The sequence below is a fragment of the Trichosurus vulpecula genome, chromosome 4, assembly GCF_011100635.1.
Source record: "Trichosurus vulpecula isolate mTriVul1 chromosome 4, mTriVul1.pri, whole genome shotgun sequence".
NCBI lineage: Eukaryota > Metazoa > Chordata > Mammalia > Diprotodontia > Phalangeridae > Trichosurus > Trichosurus vulpecula.
Window position 1 is genome coordinate 305,674,482 of NC_050576.1, and position 15,930 is coordinate 305,690,411.

Consider the following 15,930-nt stretch of genomic DNA (forward strand, 5'->3'; position numbering starts at 1 on the left):
CTAAGCGGATCAATCCATGAAAATCATTACTTTAACATAATATTCTCTGTAGAAATATGCTGTAGCTTTAAAAAAGAAAAAAAGAAAGAAAAAAAAATCAAGCATTTATTTAAGCAAGATTGGACCTTCAGATACACTAACTTTTTTTTTCTCTCTTTGGGTATGAAAAACATTCTCTAAGTGCTGTATTTAAAAACTCTGTTTCGTTTCCAACAGGCACAATCAACAACCTGTCCATCATATGGAAGGCCCAACTGCCTGAATTCCTGACCCCTATTACAAATCAATCAGTGAGGGTGCATCTATTTGACCTGGAAATGGTAGTTTTCTGGAGATGGGAGGCTTAATGGAAGTACCTATACAAAGTACTTTCAAAATAAGATAGACTGAAATACTGAATGAGAATTAAGATAGTGGAGCAGAAATTTCAGTGACTGATAGAGGTTTCTGAAAACATTACAACAAATTTTTTAAAATTAAAATGTTATTATCCATACTAAAAAACAAGCATACAAGACCAATGGGATGATGTTTGGTAAAAATTATTTTTATGGAAATTAAGAAAGTAAAAGAAATGAAGGAAGAATATCTTATTTTGGTGGGAGTGGGGGTTGGAGGAAACCCATGTTACCCACCTACTCAATAAGAAAACTCAAATCTGTCAGTAAGGATTTTTAAAAACCCAATTCTCCTCCCCCTCCCCCTTTGACTTCTGAAATATAGGGCAACTCTTTACCATCTGTTATTTTAAAGCAGAAACAGTAATGAACATATGGGCTTTTTCTCTCAACCAGCTGTAGTGTAGTTAAAGTTATAATAATAGCTTTTCTGTAAGATAAATTTACATTAAAAACCTGGCCAGTTAAAAACAAATGGCTCAGCTTCAGAGTCTTACAGAATAGAATTAAGAAATTCAGAATAATCCATGATATATTATACTCCATGACTTAGAACACATCCCTCAGAAACTCATCATGATGTTCAGATCAGTTTATACAATCAAATAGTCTATAATTCATGCTTTTTCTTCCTCACCCAAAATGCCAAAAGCCCTAAACAGGTTCAGGTTCTTATATATAAAAAATCAGTAACTAAATCCTCCAAAGCGGATAATATAAATCTACCACTTCTGTGGGTCACCAAACTCCAATATAGTCTTATTTATTTATGACAGAAATCATAATATATGTGGAGCATAAACTGCCATCCTAACGGTATATCATTTAGTGAATTTTATAGTAAGTTATTCACAATGAACTTAAATGAACTGAAGGGAGTTCTTAGCATATTCTGATCCATATGATATTATTGAAAATAGAAATTCCATGTACCTTTATCTGGGTGATTCAAAATCATGATTCTCCTGTGAGCTGTTCTAATCTTGGCCTTGCCAGCAGATGGGCTGTAAAAATAAATTAAAGCGCTTACAATAAATAGTGTCAAATGCAGATTGTAAATTAACAGCTTATATAGGTTTCTGAAAATTAAAAACCAGTGAGAATTTCGCCATCTTGTGGACAAATATGAAATTACAGTTTTCCCTTCAACTATCAGAATAAATCTTTGACCCAGTTTATATGTTGTTTGTTTCCCTGCACTTCTATTCTCTGTCCTCAAGAAGCTTTTACAAAATACAATATTCAAGGCACAGGAGTCACAGTACTAAGCATATACTAAGTAGTGAACTAGTCCTCTTATTATAAATCAAATAATCTTTTATCAGAGGATTCTCAGTGACATATTTAGCAATTAACCTGACCCTACAAAGTATTTATGAGAAATGCTATGAAAAATGCTATGGCTGTTTGTCTTTACATTCTAGAAATATAAGAGAGATTTACAAATCATGAGGAAAACTTCACTTATCTGGCATTACTGGGAAATGAAGTGTTGCATACAATTGCTATGTAAAGTCTATCTCTAAGTGTCAAAAATATTTCAAATAATCTTGCTAATATGTCTTCCCTATTTCTCCGCCTTCGTAAATGAAATACACTAAACTCGATTTAACTTTTCCTTGATGACTCAGAGTATTCACTAAGAACATCAGTCATTACTGTCTTAGGATCTGGTGGTACCCTCATGGATTATGGAGGTCAGTCCGCTCACTTGCGCCTACACCACACAGTCCTGGATTGCTTCCTGAGTCTTGTCCTCACTGCTCCTAGGTCTGGGGTTCCATTCCTTGCCTCTGGCTGTCCCGTTTGCTGCAATCAATATCCCTCTCTATTTTGCTGCTTCTAATCTACTATGGGCTGGAAAACCAGACAGTCAAACTTTTTAGAACTGTGTTTAAAGTAAGAGTAAACAGGTTTCAAGTGAGGCCTCACCTTTCTGAGTAAAGTATACAAACTAGTTATTATAAAGAGTTTTTGATATATTTTGGCTGTTTAAAGGTCCTTTGGGTAGCCACTGTGTACCAAGACGTGTTGAGATTTCACAATAATGTAACTCCAAATAAGTGAAGTAATACGAAATTAGAAACTTAAATTAGATTCTCTAGAAGGGATGGGGAACCTAGGGCATCTAGGCTACATGTGGCTTCAAATCCTAGCCCTGCCCTGGCAAAGACACAACCTCTTCTCTAAGTTGGTAATAACAATATCTGAACTCATTCAGGATTCTTATGATAATCAAAGGAAATAATCTATGTAAATTGCTTTGTAAAATATATACTGGTGTTAAATAAATTAGAACAATTATTGAGGATCTAGGATCAATGTAGGTGGAAAGGATGAACACATTTTTTTGGAAGTACCAATTGAATTTTGTTTTTTTCTCAATTACATGTAAAAAAAATTTAACATTCATTTTTTTTTAAAACTTTGAGTTCTGAATTCTCTCCTTCTCCCACCTTGAGAAAGCAAGCAATTTTAAGTAGATTATACATGTTCAGTCATACATTCCATTTTAGCTATGTTGCAAAACAAAACACAGACCAAAAAAAAAATAAGAAAAATCAAGAATGTTAAAAAAAAGCATACTTTGATGTGCATTCAGACTCTTATCAGTTTTTTCTCTGGGGGTGAATAGATAGCATTTTTCATCATAAGTCCTTCAGAACTGTCTTGGATCATTGTCTTGCTGAGAACAGCTACCTCATTCAAAGCTGAACACTGTACAATATTGCTGTTATTGTGTACAATGTCCTCCTGGTTTTGCTCACTTCACTTTCCGTAAGTTCATATAAATCTTTCCAGGTTTTTCTGAAAGCGTCCTGCTTGTCATATCTTATAGCACAACAGTACTGCATCACAATCACATACCACAAATTGTTCAGTCATTCCCCAATGAATAGGCATCCCTTCAATTTCCAATTCTTTGCCACCACAAAAAGAGCTGCTATAAATATTTTTCTACAAATAGATCCTTTTCCCTTTTCTTTGATCTCTTCAGGATCCTTGACACAAAAATGGTGAAGAAGCCCTGGGCTAGAAAGAGCAAAGGGTTAAGGAAGTTAAGGGATATGTCAGGAACAGGCTTTAATCCTAGAGAAAGAGCAAAAGTCTAGCTAAAATTTTAACTCCAAAGATAACCAGAGACAACTTTTATTTTATGACTTCATAAAGTTGTCCCATTATCCACTGAACCCCCTTTTTAAAAAACCACACCAACTCTGTGAGTTTCCCACTGCTGCAGTAGTGGCAGCATAACCCAGGGCCCTCACTGACTCTTTGCTCTCCCTCAATCCAGTCAGGAGCTAAGTCCTGTGTACTCGGCCTGTCCTCTCCATTCCCATGGACACCATTCCAGGCTATTTCTTTTTGCCTGGCCTACTGGAGAAGCTTCATAATTGGTCTTCCTGTTTCCAGTCTCACTCCTTTCCAATCCATTCTCAACAAAGCTGGAAAAAATAATCTTTCCTAGGCGTAGGTGTGAATTGTGACATTCTCCTGGTCAAAAGTACTTTCTCATAATGTAAAATCACCATGGAATTCTTTGTTTTCTGTATTCTATAAATAACACATGAGAACTAAGATGAAATAAATGCAATGAAAATATGCTACACATTAAGGGAGGCTAGGAATTTTTTTGGCAACAAATTCCACAATGCAAATTGTGGTATAGCACCTCTCAGACTCTAACAGTGGACCCGGGAAGCATTCGGAGTACCACAGTAAGTGAAATTTTACTTATTTCTAAACGTTTATTATTTCAACAGCTGCAGATTTTTGTCCTTAAGGCATGAAGCCAGATCTTATGGTTGTTTATATTTCTGCTGTAAGTAGATGCCTGGATTTGATATTTCAAAATATAAACATTCAAAACATCTCTCCTTTCCCTCCAATTTTGAAATACAAGGATAATTTTGTCTCATCCTTGCATCTGGCATTTTCTCCTTCTGTTTCAAAGGGCAAACTTGGTCACAGAAGAAAAATAATACTTATGCAACACACCTACCTTATGCCTAAAATAAGACTAGCTTCTCGCCTACTCATTTTCTGCTCAAATCCTCCTTTATAGTAGGATGAAAGGCTCTGCACAGGAAAGAGAGAGCAGGAAATAATTAGTTCCATGCATGAGGTGGCATGACCTCAATCCCATCACACAGCTATAGGAGAAATAATGCATTTTTCTAGAATTCAACTTCAGATTGTGAAATAGACATAAAACAATGCTCATTTTAAAGCAACTGTGTCAAGGTGAAAACTAGCACTAAAAGGACCAGAATTTAAGAATACCTCAAAGGACCAAGCTGTATCAATTGACAGAGTATGTTTTTTTTTTAATGCACACGTCAAAGAAAATAGAGTAGGATGAAAATTTTTATTTCAAAGTAAAATAATATCTGCTTTTTATTATTTGCATCTAAAATGGATCTGCACAGATACTTAGCACTAAATATATTTCCTTGTAACCATTTGTTTAGAAATTGTTTTTTGCATACTTTTTCATTGCGCATTTGCCAGGTTTTTGTTTCGTTTTGGGCAAAGCAATGGTACTTTGTAAGGTCACAATTGGTGCACCATCTCTGGAGGAGCATTCATGCCTTCATGGTGGCTGTAAATTTTCATTTGCCACTTGGATGATCTGCAGTTTGGCCCTCTCGGATGGCTTGTTGCATTCACTAAGCAACACCTTGACATTTTCTTATAAAATAGGAGAGTATCTGGTTTTTGCTTTGGGTTGTTCTCTGATGGACTGTGAACATGTGGATGGAGGGTACTCAGAAATAGTCACAGACTTGGATCTGTTACAATGGCATGAAGTCAGGGTCACTCTAGGCTTCTCGGTAGATTCAAAACCAGGGTTTTGTGCAGTGGCCTATATGTCTTCATTACTTCTGCAGTCCTCCATGGTTCTGACAAATAATCCCAGCTATGCTGCACCTTTGCTTTACGCAGCTCTAGAAAATGTACATTAAGGGATGTGAGATAATTGTCACAGTTACACCTTTTTAAAACAGCAGTTTCACAGCCTTCAGCATTACATCAGTAGTTACACTGGTCTCACTGCTGCTAGTATTGTCTTTTTCCGAGGAAAGGAATCCATTGAACAAGTATGTTTTTGGTGTCTACTGCCAACCAAAATTTCAGGCCAAATTTGTCTGATTTGTTTGACATTAATTGAATAAATTTACAGTGTGTCTTGCAAGGCAGCAATTGCTCATCAACTGTTATATAAATATATCAGGAATAAATGCATTCTGACAATTTCCAATAAAAGAATCCTATGATGAGAACGCTAGACAAAACTTGTCCTCAAACAGATTTGGCTCCCTTTCATTTTTCAGGTCAAAGCAAAAAAAGTATCTTATTATATCTAGGAATCAGTTATTTAGCTTAGTTTTATTGAAGAAAGGACACTCCCTTGGGAGCTATTCCAGATACTTTTTTATAGGTAGATTTCTTCCACCAATAATGCCATGACAAACAAAAAATGAATTTTTCTAATTCATCTAACATAACCGACTATTTATTTAGCATTGCCTGTTACTCACTGGCCATAAGCATTTGTGCATTTCTGAATGTTTCTAGGCACTGGTTCACTAAATAAAATTAGAAAAAAAGGGGACTTGTCTTGATGACATAGGTTACAGAATATTCAGTAGGACCAGATGGAAGTGTAATGATATAAAGCTGTTGCAAGAGTCCTCACACTGCATGAGAAGCAGCTGAACCATCTCTACCTTTCAGACCTTGGCTCTTCATCTCTTTTGTTATGAATTTGGGTCTGACAAGTACTGTGTTATTACCTTTTAGATTATCAGCTATAAAAGGAACTTAAATGATGGACTTATCATCACTGGAGTCAGATGAGGAATATTCTTCTTCATGCATTACAATTGTAGCATTTACATCACCAAATTCCCCATATGTAAATTTGCCATGAGTTCGGATGGGTTATTTTTAACTTGTACTAAAATCTGTTAATAAGCAAGTCTCTTAGACATTTTACTTAGTCAAATAGTGGAAACTACATATAAAGATAAAATTTTGTTTTACTTTATAAATGTTATTCACAAGGTTTTATAACCATTAGACAAATTCTATTGACTCCAGGGGGACAAGACTAATATGAGCAAAGATGTAATCCAACAGAAATTGGAGAATTTCTTCTTATTTGCAACAGAAGTATCAAGTATTTAAATATTTGTAGTAGTCGGTCTTTATTGGTAGAACCACGTTTTCTTTTGCTGTCTGAAAAGTCTTCAGAATGCTAAGGAACAAAGATACAAGTTTTGTCTTTGCTCTAGATAACCTTCAGCAAATCATTTAACTGATATATGATCGCCTTTTGCCATGAAACTTGGGATCTCTGGGTCATAGGATCACCCATCTAGAGTGGGAAGGGACCTGAGAGGCCATTTAATCCTATGCCCTCACCGTACAGGGTGTTCCTAAAGTCTGGACACAGCCAAAAATGCATATTTTCAAGAAATGAAATGAATGCAATTTTCAACATTTTATTTAATTGGAATGTTAACAAGTAACATCTTCAATATGATTTCCATCATTTGCGATGCAAAGGTTGATGTACTTTGCAAAATTCACATGAACTCAATGCAGTAACTCCACATTCACTCTTTATGCATTCAATCAAGTGTGCTGCATCTGTGATTTTGAGTACACCTTCTCCTTTAGCATACCCCAGAAAAAGAAGAACAGTCTTCAGTGAAACGATTAGTGAGATGTTAATGGGATTTCCTGTGTGTCCAGACTTTAGAGACACCCTATATAGATGAGGAACCTACAACTCAAGCGCCCAAGAACACACAGGCATTAAGTGTTGCAGAGGAAGTTTGAAATCAGTCTCTAAATCCAGTCAGCGTTCTTTCCATTGTATCAAATTTGTCAAACGCCAACTGAGAGTGACAAAGAAAGGACTGGCAAAATGTGGTAAAGACGGGCTGGGGAAATGTAGGTCAAAAGGAACAGGAAGAAGAGTGGGAATGGAGAGATAAGATGTAACTGGCAAAAAAGATATATTTTTGTGGTGAATCAGTAACAGCAGCTGTTGAGAGATCACTACTACTGGATAGGGAGATGGAGGTGAGCGGCTGGTCATAGATTAGAATTGATGCTCGGGGGGGGGGCAATAAATTGGGAAGGAAAGGAACGAATTCTCATTATAATAAAGATATTATTTTGAGGCACATAGCTGTACTAACCTTAAAAATACTATTGCCAGTATTTTTCCATTAATAGATCCTTTAAGTTGCAGTCTCCCTCAAGGGGAGACTGTCATGGTGGACTCAAGACCACCAGGCCTGGTAGCTTCTGAGAGGCAGCTAGGTGGTGCAGTGAGTAGAGCACCGGCCCTGGAGTCAGGAGGTCTCAGACACTTGAGATACTAGCTGTGTGACCTTGGGCAAGTCACTTAACCCCAACTGCCCTGCCTTCCCCCCTCTAATAAAAAAAAAAAGACCACCAGGCCGACTCTTAAAGCAGTTTTTCTTTACAATGTTGTAGTTATATATTCTCTTGATTCCGCTCACTTCACTCTGGATCAATTCAGGGAAGTCTTCTCAGGTTTCTCTGAGCCTATTCCTTTCATCATTTCCTACAGCAAAATAGTATTCCATTCTATTACTATACCATAATTTGTTTCTCTCATCCCTAACTGATGAGCAGCTCCCGAGTTTCTAGCTCTTTGTCAACTATAAAAAGAGTTGCCATGCGTATCTTGGCACATGTGAGTCTTTTCTATCTTTCTTTGAAATCTTTGGGATATATGCTTAGTAATGATATCATTGCATTAAAGTTGATACACAGGTTAGTGACTCCAGAATGGCCAGCCTGTGCCTACACTGAACAGCCACTCCCACAAACATCCTCTTTACCATTCTGATGGGTATGAGATGGAACTTCAATGTCATTTTGATTTGCATTTCTTTAATTATAAGTGATTTGGAACATTTTTATTTTTCATGCGGCTGTTGGTACCTTGGATCGTTTCCTTGAGAACTGCCTATTCATATCCTTTGACCGTTTATTAGGAAATGGATTTTTTTATGTTCCTTATGTATTTTGGAAATCAGACCTTTATCAGAGAATCTTTATGCAAAGATTTTTCCTAGCTAGATACTAGTTTCTTAGTTCCGTTTCCCCGTCTAATTTTTCTTGCACTCATTTTGTTTTTATACAAGCTTTTCAATTTTAAATAATCAAAATTGTTAATTTTATTTTTTGTGAAGTGCTTAACCCCTCATTTGGTCATGAACTCTTCTCATATCCATAGCTGGGAAAGGTATGTCCTTCCTTGTTCCTCTCATTTGGGCCTAATAGGATCTTTCAGATCTACATTCTGAATATATTTGGAGCTTACTGTGGTATCTGATCAAGTGAAATAACATGTTTAAAGTACTTCATAAATCTTCAAACACTACATAAGCACAAGCTATGATTACTGCCCTTATAGGTGTTCTTCTTGCTGTCTTCTTCTCTGGTGTAAGATGCTGGTCTGAACCTGCTTTCTGCCAAATTGCTTTCCGCTTTTCCTGGTATGGTCTTTGGGTTTAGTAAACACCATGCTACTCTTCATTTGCTTCCACACACTATTTACTTAATTTATTCCAAAACTGACTTTTCATTTTTAACCAGTACCAGATAACTTTAATGATTGTATTTGTAATACAGCTTGAGATTTCATATTGTTGTTCCCATCTTTTTTCATTATATTCCATGACAGAATCATATATACATACACATACACACATATGTATGTATATGTGTATGTATATGTATACACACATGTATGTATGTATGTATACTTTACTGGGATAGTTGCCAGTCACACTGTTTAGCTGAAGGGAGGGATGACAACATCCTGTAGTACTGAGGTCACCTTACCCCAACTACAATATTATGGTTAGGAATCAGAATGGGTCCAACTCACTACCACAGGTAAAAATGCATAAATGTCACGAAGTTAATAATAAGTTCCTGGTTGCCAGTATTAAGTCAGACAGGGTGAGGCCACATTGTTACGTCACAGTCTGAGGAACAAGTTATTCCCCTATCAACAACTCACCCTTTGCCCTCTAATGGTGCGCTCCTTCTAAGTCTACATCGCTGGATCATCTTCCCTATCCCCCCTCCAAAGTGCAGGTGTGCCTAACAAGTCTGTTCAGAGCCTTCCTGTCTCTCTAAGTGACCTAATTAGCCTTAAATAATTCCAATATCATCTTTATGTTGATGATTCCAGCCCTATATCCAGCTCTATTCTCTCTCTCCTGGGTTCTAAATGAACGTCCAGTAAACTGCTCAGACTCAACAGATGCAAAACACATAGTAGACACTTAATAAGTATTTACTGAATGATGAATATAGCTAACATTTATACGCATTTACTATGTGCCAGGCGCTGTGGTGGGTGCTTTATAATTATTATCTCACAACAACCCTGAGAGATAAGTGCTATTAACTGTCCCCATTTTATAGATGAAGAAATTGAGGCAAACAGAAATTAAGTGATGCACCCAGAATCACAGGTAGTTAGTGTCTGAGGCCAGATTTGAACTCAGGTCTTCTTCTTGATGCCAGGCCCCGTGTGCTATCTATCCATTGCGCCACCTAGCTGCCCAAATACAGCTGCCAAAGTGGTGCCTTTAAAGCACAGCTCAGGTCACATCACTCCCCTACTGAATAATAAACCACCCAAAGAGCATTACTTGTTCAGTATATGTCAGGAGGCTGACATGGTCAAACCTGTGCTTTGTGGATATCACTTTGTCAGGTGTGTGGGGAATGGACTGGAATGAAGACAGACTTAAGGCAAGGTGTTCCATGTACTCAGTATCAACAATTTTTGTTTTTCACCCATGCTGCAAGTATGCTTAATATCTGAGAATAACAGGAAAGCAAATTATGTTAATCCTTGTGACCTAAAGGTCACAAAAAGCTGAGCCTAATGTGTAGAATAATTCTTCCTCACAATTTTCTTTTCTTAGACTCTTTACCTCGGGAAGCTGTGAAACTTTTCATTTTCAAAGAATATCAGTGTTTTGTCAAACAGATGGCTTTCATTGTTTGTGCTACAGCCACCAGCCCCAGTAATAATGAAAGCTGGTAATCTGTCTATGCAGTCACTGTTGTTCTTTTTATCAAGAGGAGACTAAAAGGGGAAATACCGCTTCCTTATGCTCACCACTTACCTAGGAATGGCCACTCAGAAATATGACCCAAAGTGATTCCAAACCATGTCTGTTATAGAAAAAACTAGTTTGCTATAACACAGGTAATGCAACTTAGTCTAAAAAAATCACTTTGAGGTTATAAAACATGTATTTTAGAGACGCCAACAAGAGAGAAGAGATGATGAGTCTGCTTACATTCCTCAGTTATATTTTTGCGAGCAATTTCTCAGAGAAAAAGGAAGTCATTCCAAAGACAGCTGGGTAACCATTAATATGGTTTTGCAAATATGTTTATACTGTAGAGCACATAATTTTAAATAGTGTGAAAACTTATTTGTACCATTTGAATAGTATTTTAATGTCACACTGCTTAAACAGTGACTGGAGCCCAAAAGAATACAAGATAAATTTATATTTTAAAAAAGTATACATGAGATGCACTTTTAACCTTTAATTATATTGGACCTATGACATATACAGCATAAGATAATTGAACGTTAGGAAAATCTGAAGGTAATTTAAGACTATGTTTCCTGACAGCACTGAAGTTTTTCAAGGGAAATGTGAAGATAGATAAAACGAGAACATGAGAAGTGCTCTTTAACAGCAAGATGACGAATCAGCTAATGGGATCTTTCTACGATTCCATATTGGATTCTCAAGAACAGAGCAGTGCATCACTGAGGGGCCAATGGCTCTTTGTTGCTGTCCCTCTGGAACTCTTCAGGCACTCTTTGAAACTTTCGGATTATTAAAAAGCAATTACTCATTATCAAGTACTGAATAATTGTTAACCTTCTTTCCAACGAATTCTAACTAATGCTTCCCCATTCCACATATTAGCAGAATGAAAAAATGGAAGTAATCTAAAGCAGAGGTATCAGGCTCCTGCAATACTCCCCAGTACTGACCAAACCAGATTAAAATGTGATTGGAAAATATTTAACAAAATAAATAAAAATACAATAGGACACCCGATAATGTTAAGGTGTGGTTGTCTAAGTCAATACGAAGCACAGGGATCCTTATATAAGGTTTAGGGGCCCTCCTTTCCACTGGATTTTGACACCACTGTCTTAGAGGCTATACCCCTAACCCCACCCAGGTTATATGAAGATATATACAGAGCTGGGGTTATTTTTACACCTCAAACTATTATTAAATGATGACCATCATCAAATTTTTTAAAGGAATATTTAAAAGAAACCAAATGAAACAAAATTCTTAGGTAGTTCATCCATTCAGTTACCATTCTGAAGCACAATGTTCCTAGATGATTGACCACAGGACCACGGTCACAACACAGTGGATGGAATGCTAGGCCTGAAGTCAGGAAGACCCTGCAGCATCACACACTGGGTCACCCTGGGCAAGTCACCTAACCAATCTGTGCCATAGTTTCCTCAGCTGTAACAGCAGCCCTTAGTACAGTGCCTGGCACACAGGAGGCATCTGATAAAGTATCTTCCTTTCCCTTTTTCCCTTCCCCATTGTTGCTATTTAAAAGAACCTATGTGGTTCTTGTAACTAGTCTTTCTGCCATATGTACACTGTTCAAAAAAAAGTCCAAAATACTCTTTCGTAGTTACTCTTCTAAATGTAGTCAAATGAAAACAAATATAAAATTAGAAAAATGATCTTCTCAATTACAATATGGCAAAGGAGTAGGCTTTTATAGCACAACAAAATAAGATTTCAGAGTCCTAATACTGCAAGTTAATTTTTATTCACTTCCATTAAAATCTTAATTGGATAAATCCATGGTTTGGAGGAGTCTATGCGTCCTCTGAAACCAAACCAATGGCACAAAAGCATGATGAGGTCCCACGTCAAGCTGGGAAGGTGAGTACGAGACTGTCATGCTTCAATAAAGACAGGACAAGATAAGTTCTGAGAGGCTCATCATCAGTTTAGCCACAAAGTAATGAATTTTTCAGAATAGTAAGTAATTCTTAAAGATGAGGTCTTAAATTGTAGAGTTCAAATCTTGCCAATGTCTCTTCCAGGACTGAATCTATGATCTTATAATACCAAATTGTGTGTCTAGCTGAGGACTATTACCACAGCAACATCAAGAAACTCTAGAAATGGGAAACAAAGTAATTATGACTATGGTATTTTATTAATAAATTCTAAGAAAATTGTTTATAATGATACCAAGAAAGCTAAAAGGAGATTTAATTATAGTTTTAATTGTGCATATGTAGGTATATGATAAGTGGTGATTTCTATTGTTTCCAGAGAAGGAATAAGGAAAAAAAAGGGGATTAAGCTGTTGTGTAGTAGGTAGGTTAGAACTAGAATCAGAAGGAAATGGGTTCAAATCCCATATCGAGCACTTAGTAGCTGTGTGACCCTGCTTAAGTCACTTAACCTATCTATGCCTCAGTTTTCATTACCTGCAAAATAAGGGAACTGGACTTGTTGAATTCTAGGGTCCTTTCTAATTTTATTTATGATCGTATGAAGGTGCAACTGAGAAGATATAATGTTTTTCATTTAGGAAGTGTTTTTCAGATAGCAAGTACTTTGACATATACGGCCTCATCTGATCTTCAAAGTAACTCTGTAAAAGGCAAACAAACAGCACAGGTATTATTATCTTCATTGTATAAATGAGAAGACTGAGGTTCAGAAAAGGTAGTGCCCTGGCCAAAGACACAACGCTCATAGGTGGCAGAGATGGAACTCAAATCCATGTCTACTGACCCCAAGCTCAATGCAATTTTTACTTAAGCAGAGAGCAGCATGATCATGGCACTGTGGAAATCCTCCTTGCTAAAGAAGGTTAGAAATGCATTACCAAAGTTAGAGAATCACCTTCTTAGAGAAATAGTTAAACATAAGGTAAATAAATATGAGATATAAAAGGAGAAAATAATTAGTTTTAAGCATAATAAACACTCTAAGCATCTGATATCTTCCATTATAAAGGTGATCATTACAAGATTAGTAAGATGGCACAGGACTTTTCCTCACATCTCTCCAATCCAAAAACCTCAACAAGAAACTCAAGTAGTAAAGAACTGGAAAAAGTAAATGTCTTTTGATTGTGAAATGGCTAAACAAACTGTAGCCCATGAATGGCATGTATACTATTGCTGCACTGTAAGAAACAAATATGAAGAACTCAGGCAAACTTAAGTGAACTGATGTAGTGTGAAGTAAGCAGAGCGTGAACACACACATATAATAACTGCAATAACATAAACTAAAAGAACACCACCCAGTAATTACATGACCACTCTTGAGCTCGGAGCTGAGCTAAATAAATATACCTCCCTTCCTTCGCTCAAGAGGCAACAGTTCCAGGATTGACTGACTGACTGAGATGTTTCTCACCTGCTTAAGGTGTCAAGGCTAAAATGTAGTGGAGATGGTTTCATAACCTGGTATCATCCTAGCATTTTCACTCTCATCCCACATATCTCCACAATAACTCTTACATGTGTTCCCTCCTCTGCACACACAGGGCCACCATTATAGTTCAGGCCCTCATCATCCCTTCATCACTCTGCTGAAATAGACTCCAAATTTTTCTCTCCACCGCAAGTCTCTCCCCAATCCAAGTTATCTTCCACACAAAGTGGTTTTCAGAAAGCAAAAGTCTGATCCTGTCAATCCCCTCTTCAGTAAACTCCAGCAGCTTCCTAATGCCTCTAGGATCACATGGACACTTCTATTTGATACCCCCTGGGCCCTTCTTACCTTTCCAGTCTTCTTATACTTTATTCCCCACAATACAGCTATTCTGGTCACAAATGACCCTCCAGCTCCCATCTCTGGGTCTTTGCACCGACTGTCCCCATGCCTAGAATGCTCTCTTCCCTCCCCTATGATCAGCAGAATCCCTGGCTTCTTTCAAGGCTCAGCTTAAGTGCTAACTTGTACACAAAGCCTTTCCTGGTCCCCTGTGCGGCTAGCACATCCCCAACCCAAACTCCCTTGTATTCATTTTATTTATATTCAGCATATAATGGTAGGTGTATATGATCTCTCCCCCAGTAGAATGTAAGCTTCTTGAGGGCAGGGACTATTTCACTCTTGTCTTTGCACACTCAGCATTTAGTATGGTACCTGGTAAGTACATAATAAATGCTTCTTGACTGACAGTGATAGATCTGGAAAAATAATCCTTGAGATTATTAGAACTGGAAAGAGTTCTCAAACCTCCTAGGAGCAGACGGCACTTGAAGAGCTTTAAGGTTTGTAGGAGCCCTTATTCCTATTATCTCATTTGTTCTTCATAAGCATCCTGTGACATAAGTACCACAAATGCTGCAGGTGACACACCTGAGATGTAAACAGTTTAAGTAGCTTGTGCAGGGACGCAGAGCCACTAAGAGGTGAAGGCACATTTGAACCCAGGTCTCTCCTCCCTCCAAGCAAAGGGAGGACGGCATGAACGTCCCCCCTGCCACAACACTGGCACCTGAAGAGAGGTTAGAGTTCATCTAATCCAATCTCCTAACTTCAGCGATGAAAGAGCAAGTGAATCTGGCCAAGATGACACGGCTACTCAGTGACATAAGCAGTGAAGTCAGCAAACTTCTGCTAACAAGACGGTTAGAATTAAATAGATTTGCTTAAGCTATAATGGAAATATGGCCACTCCAGGACTTACAGGAGGTTGAACCTTCTTTGCAATTTCTGTGATTACTTGTTCCAGAGGCTTCCAGATTTGAAATGTATAGCGACCTAAAAAAGTATAAAAAGTAGCAAGGATTAGTCTTTATATTTAAAATATAATGGTATCTTTGAATCATATATTAAAAAAAAAAGATTGGCGTAAGAAACAAGTGATTGTAACAGAATTATTTCTTGAGTTAAAAAGCTAAGCAGAAAGTCTTTTCCAAATGTAACTAAAACCTCTTACTCCCTTTCTGAAAAAATAGTTTATTTTATTGTTCAGGGGTTTTTTTAGACAACCTTCTCTGCCCCTCTCTCCAAGTTCCATGCAAATAAGAGTCAAAATAAGTTTTCTTTTGTATTTAGGGCATCAATTGAGAACATAACTTTATTATCTAGGCAGTATACCTCTCATTTTTCAATTTGAATGTCTGCCTTCTGTCTCTCAACAAAGTAAATTACTGACGGGAATATCAAGGTCTAGGGAAGGGCCCATAGCATTTTCCAGTTTTTTAATGTCGATTTTTCCAAGAATCAAGTCTCACCAGTACACACATACAGAGAGCTGTTGTTATTCATTTGCAAATGGATAGCTTCAGGGTGCAAAATACAGTGACAGAACTGGGACATCCACAAGACCCAGCTCCACCCAGCAATAACAACAAAAAGCTTTCTGAACAAAGGAAAATATTAAATAAGGTTAGCCTCCAGCCCCATTTCTA

The 15,930-nt window shown here is 37.3% G+C and overlaps 1 protein-coding gene across 1 annotated transcript in view; it reads right to left on the reverse strand.

Annotated features, from left to right (window-relative positions):
* The window catches only part of DNAJC15 (DnaJ heat shock protein family (Hsp40) member C15), a 56,878-nt gene that overhangs the window by 16,102 nt on the left and 24,846 nt on the right, over positions 1-15,930 (reverse strand). The window contains exons 3-5 of the mRNA XM_036756755.1: positions 15,204-15,277; positions 4,402-4,478; positions 1,332-1,402 (exon numbers count right to left, since the gene is read on the reverse strand). Of these exons, the coding sequence (XP_036612650.1) occupies positions 1,332-1,402; positions 4,402-4,478; positions 15,204-15,277 (222 nt within the window). The remainder of the gene's footprint in view (positions 1-1,331; positions 1,403-4,401; positions 4,479-15,203; positions 15,278-15,930) is intronic.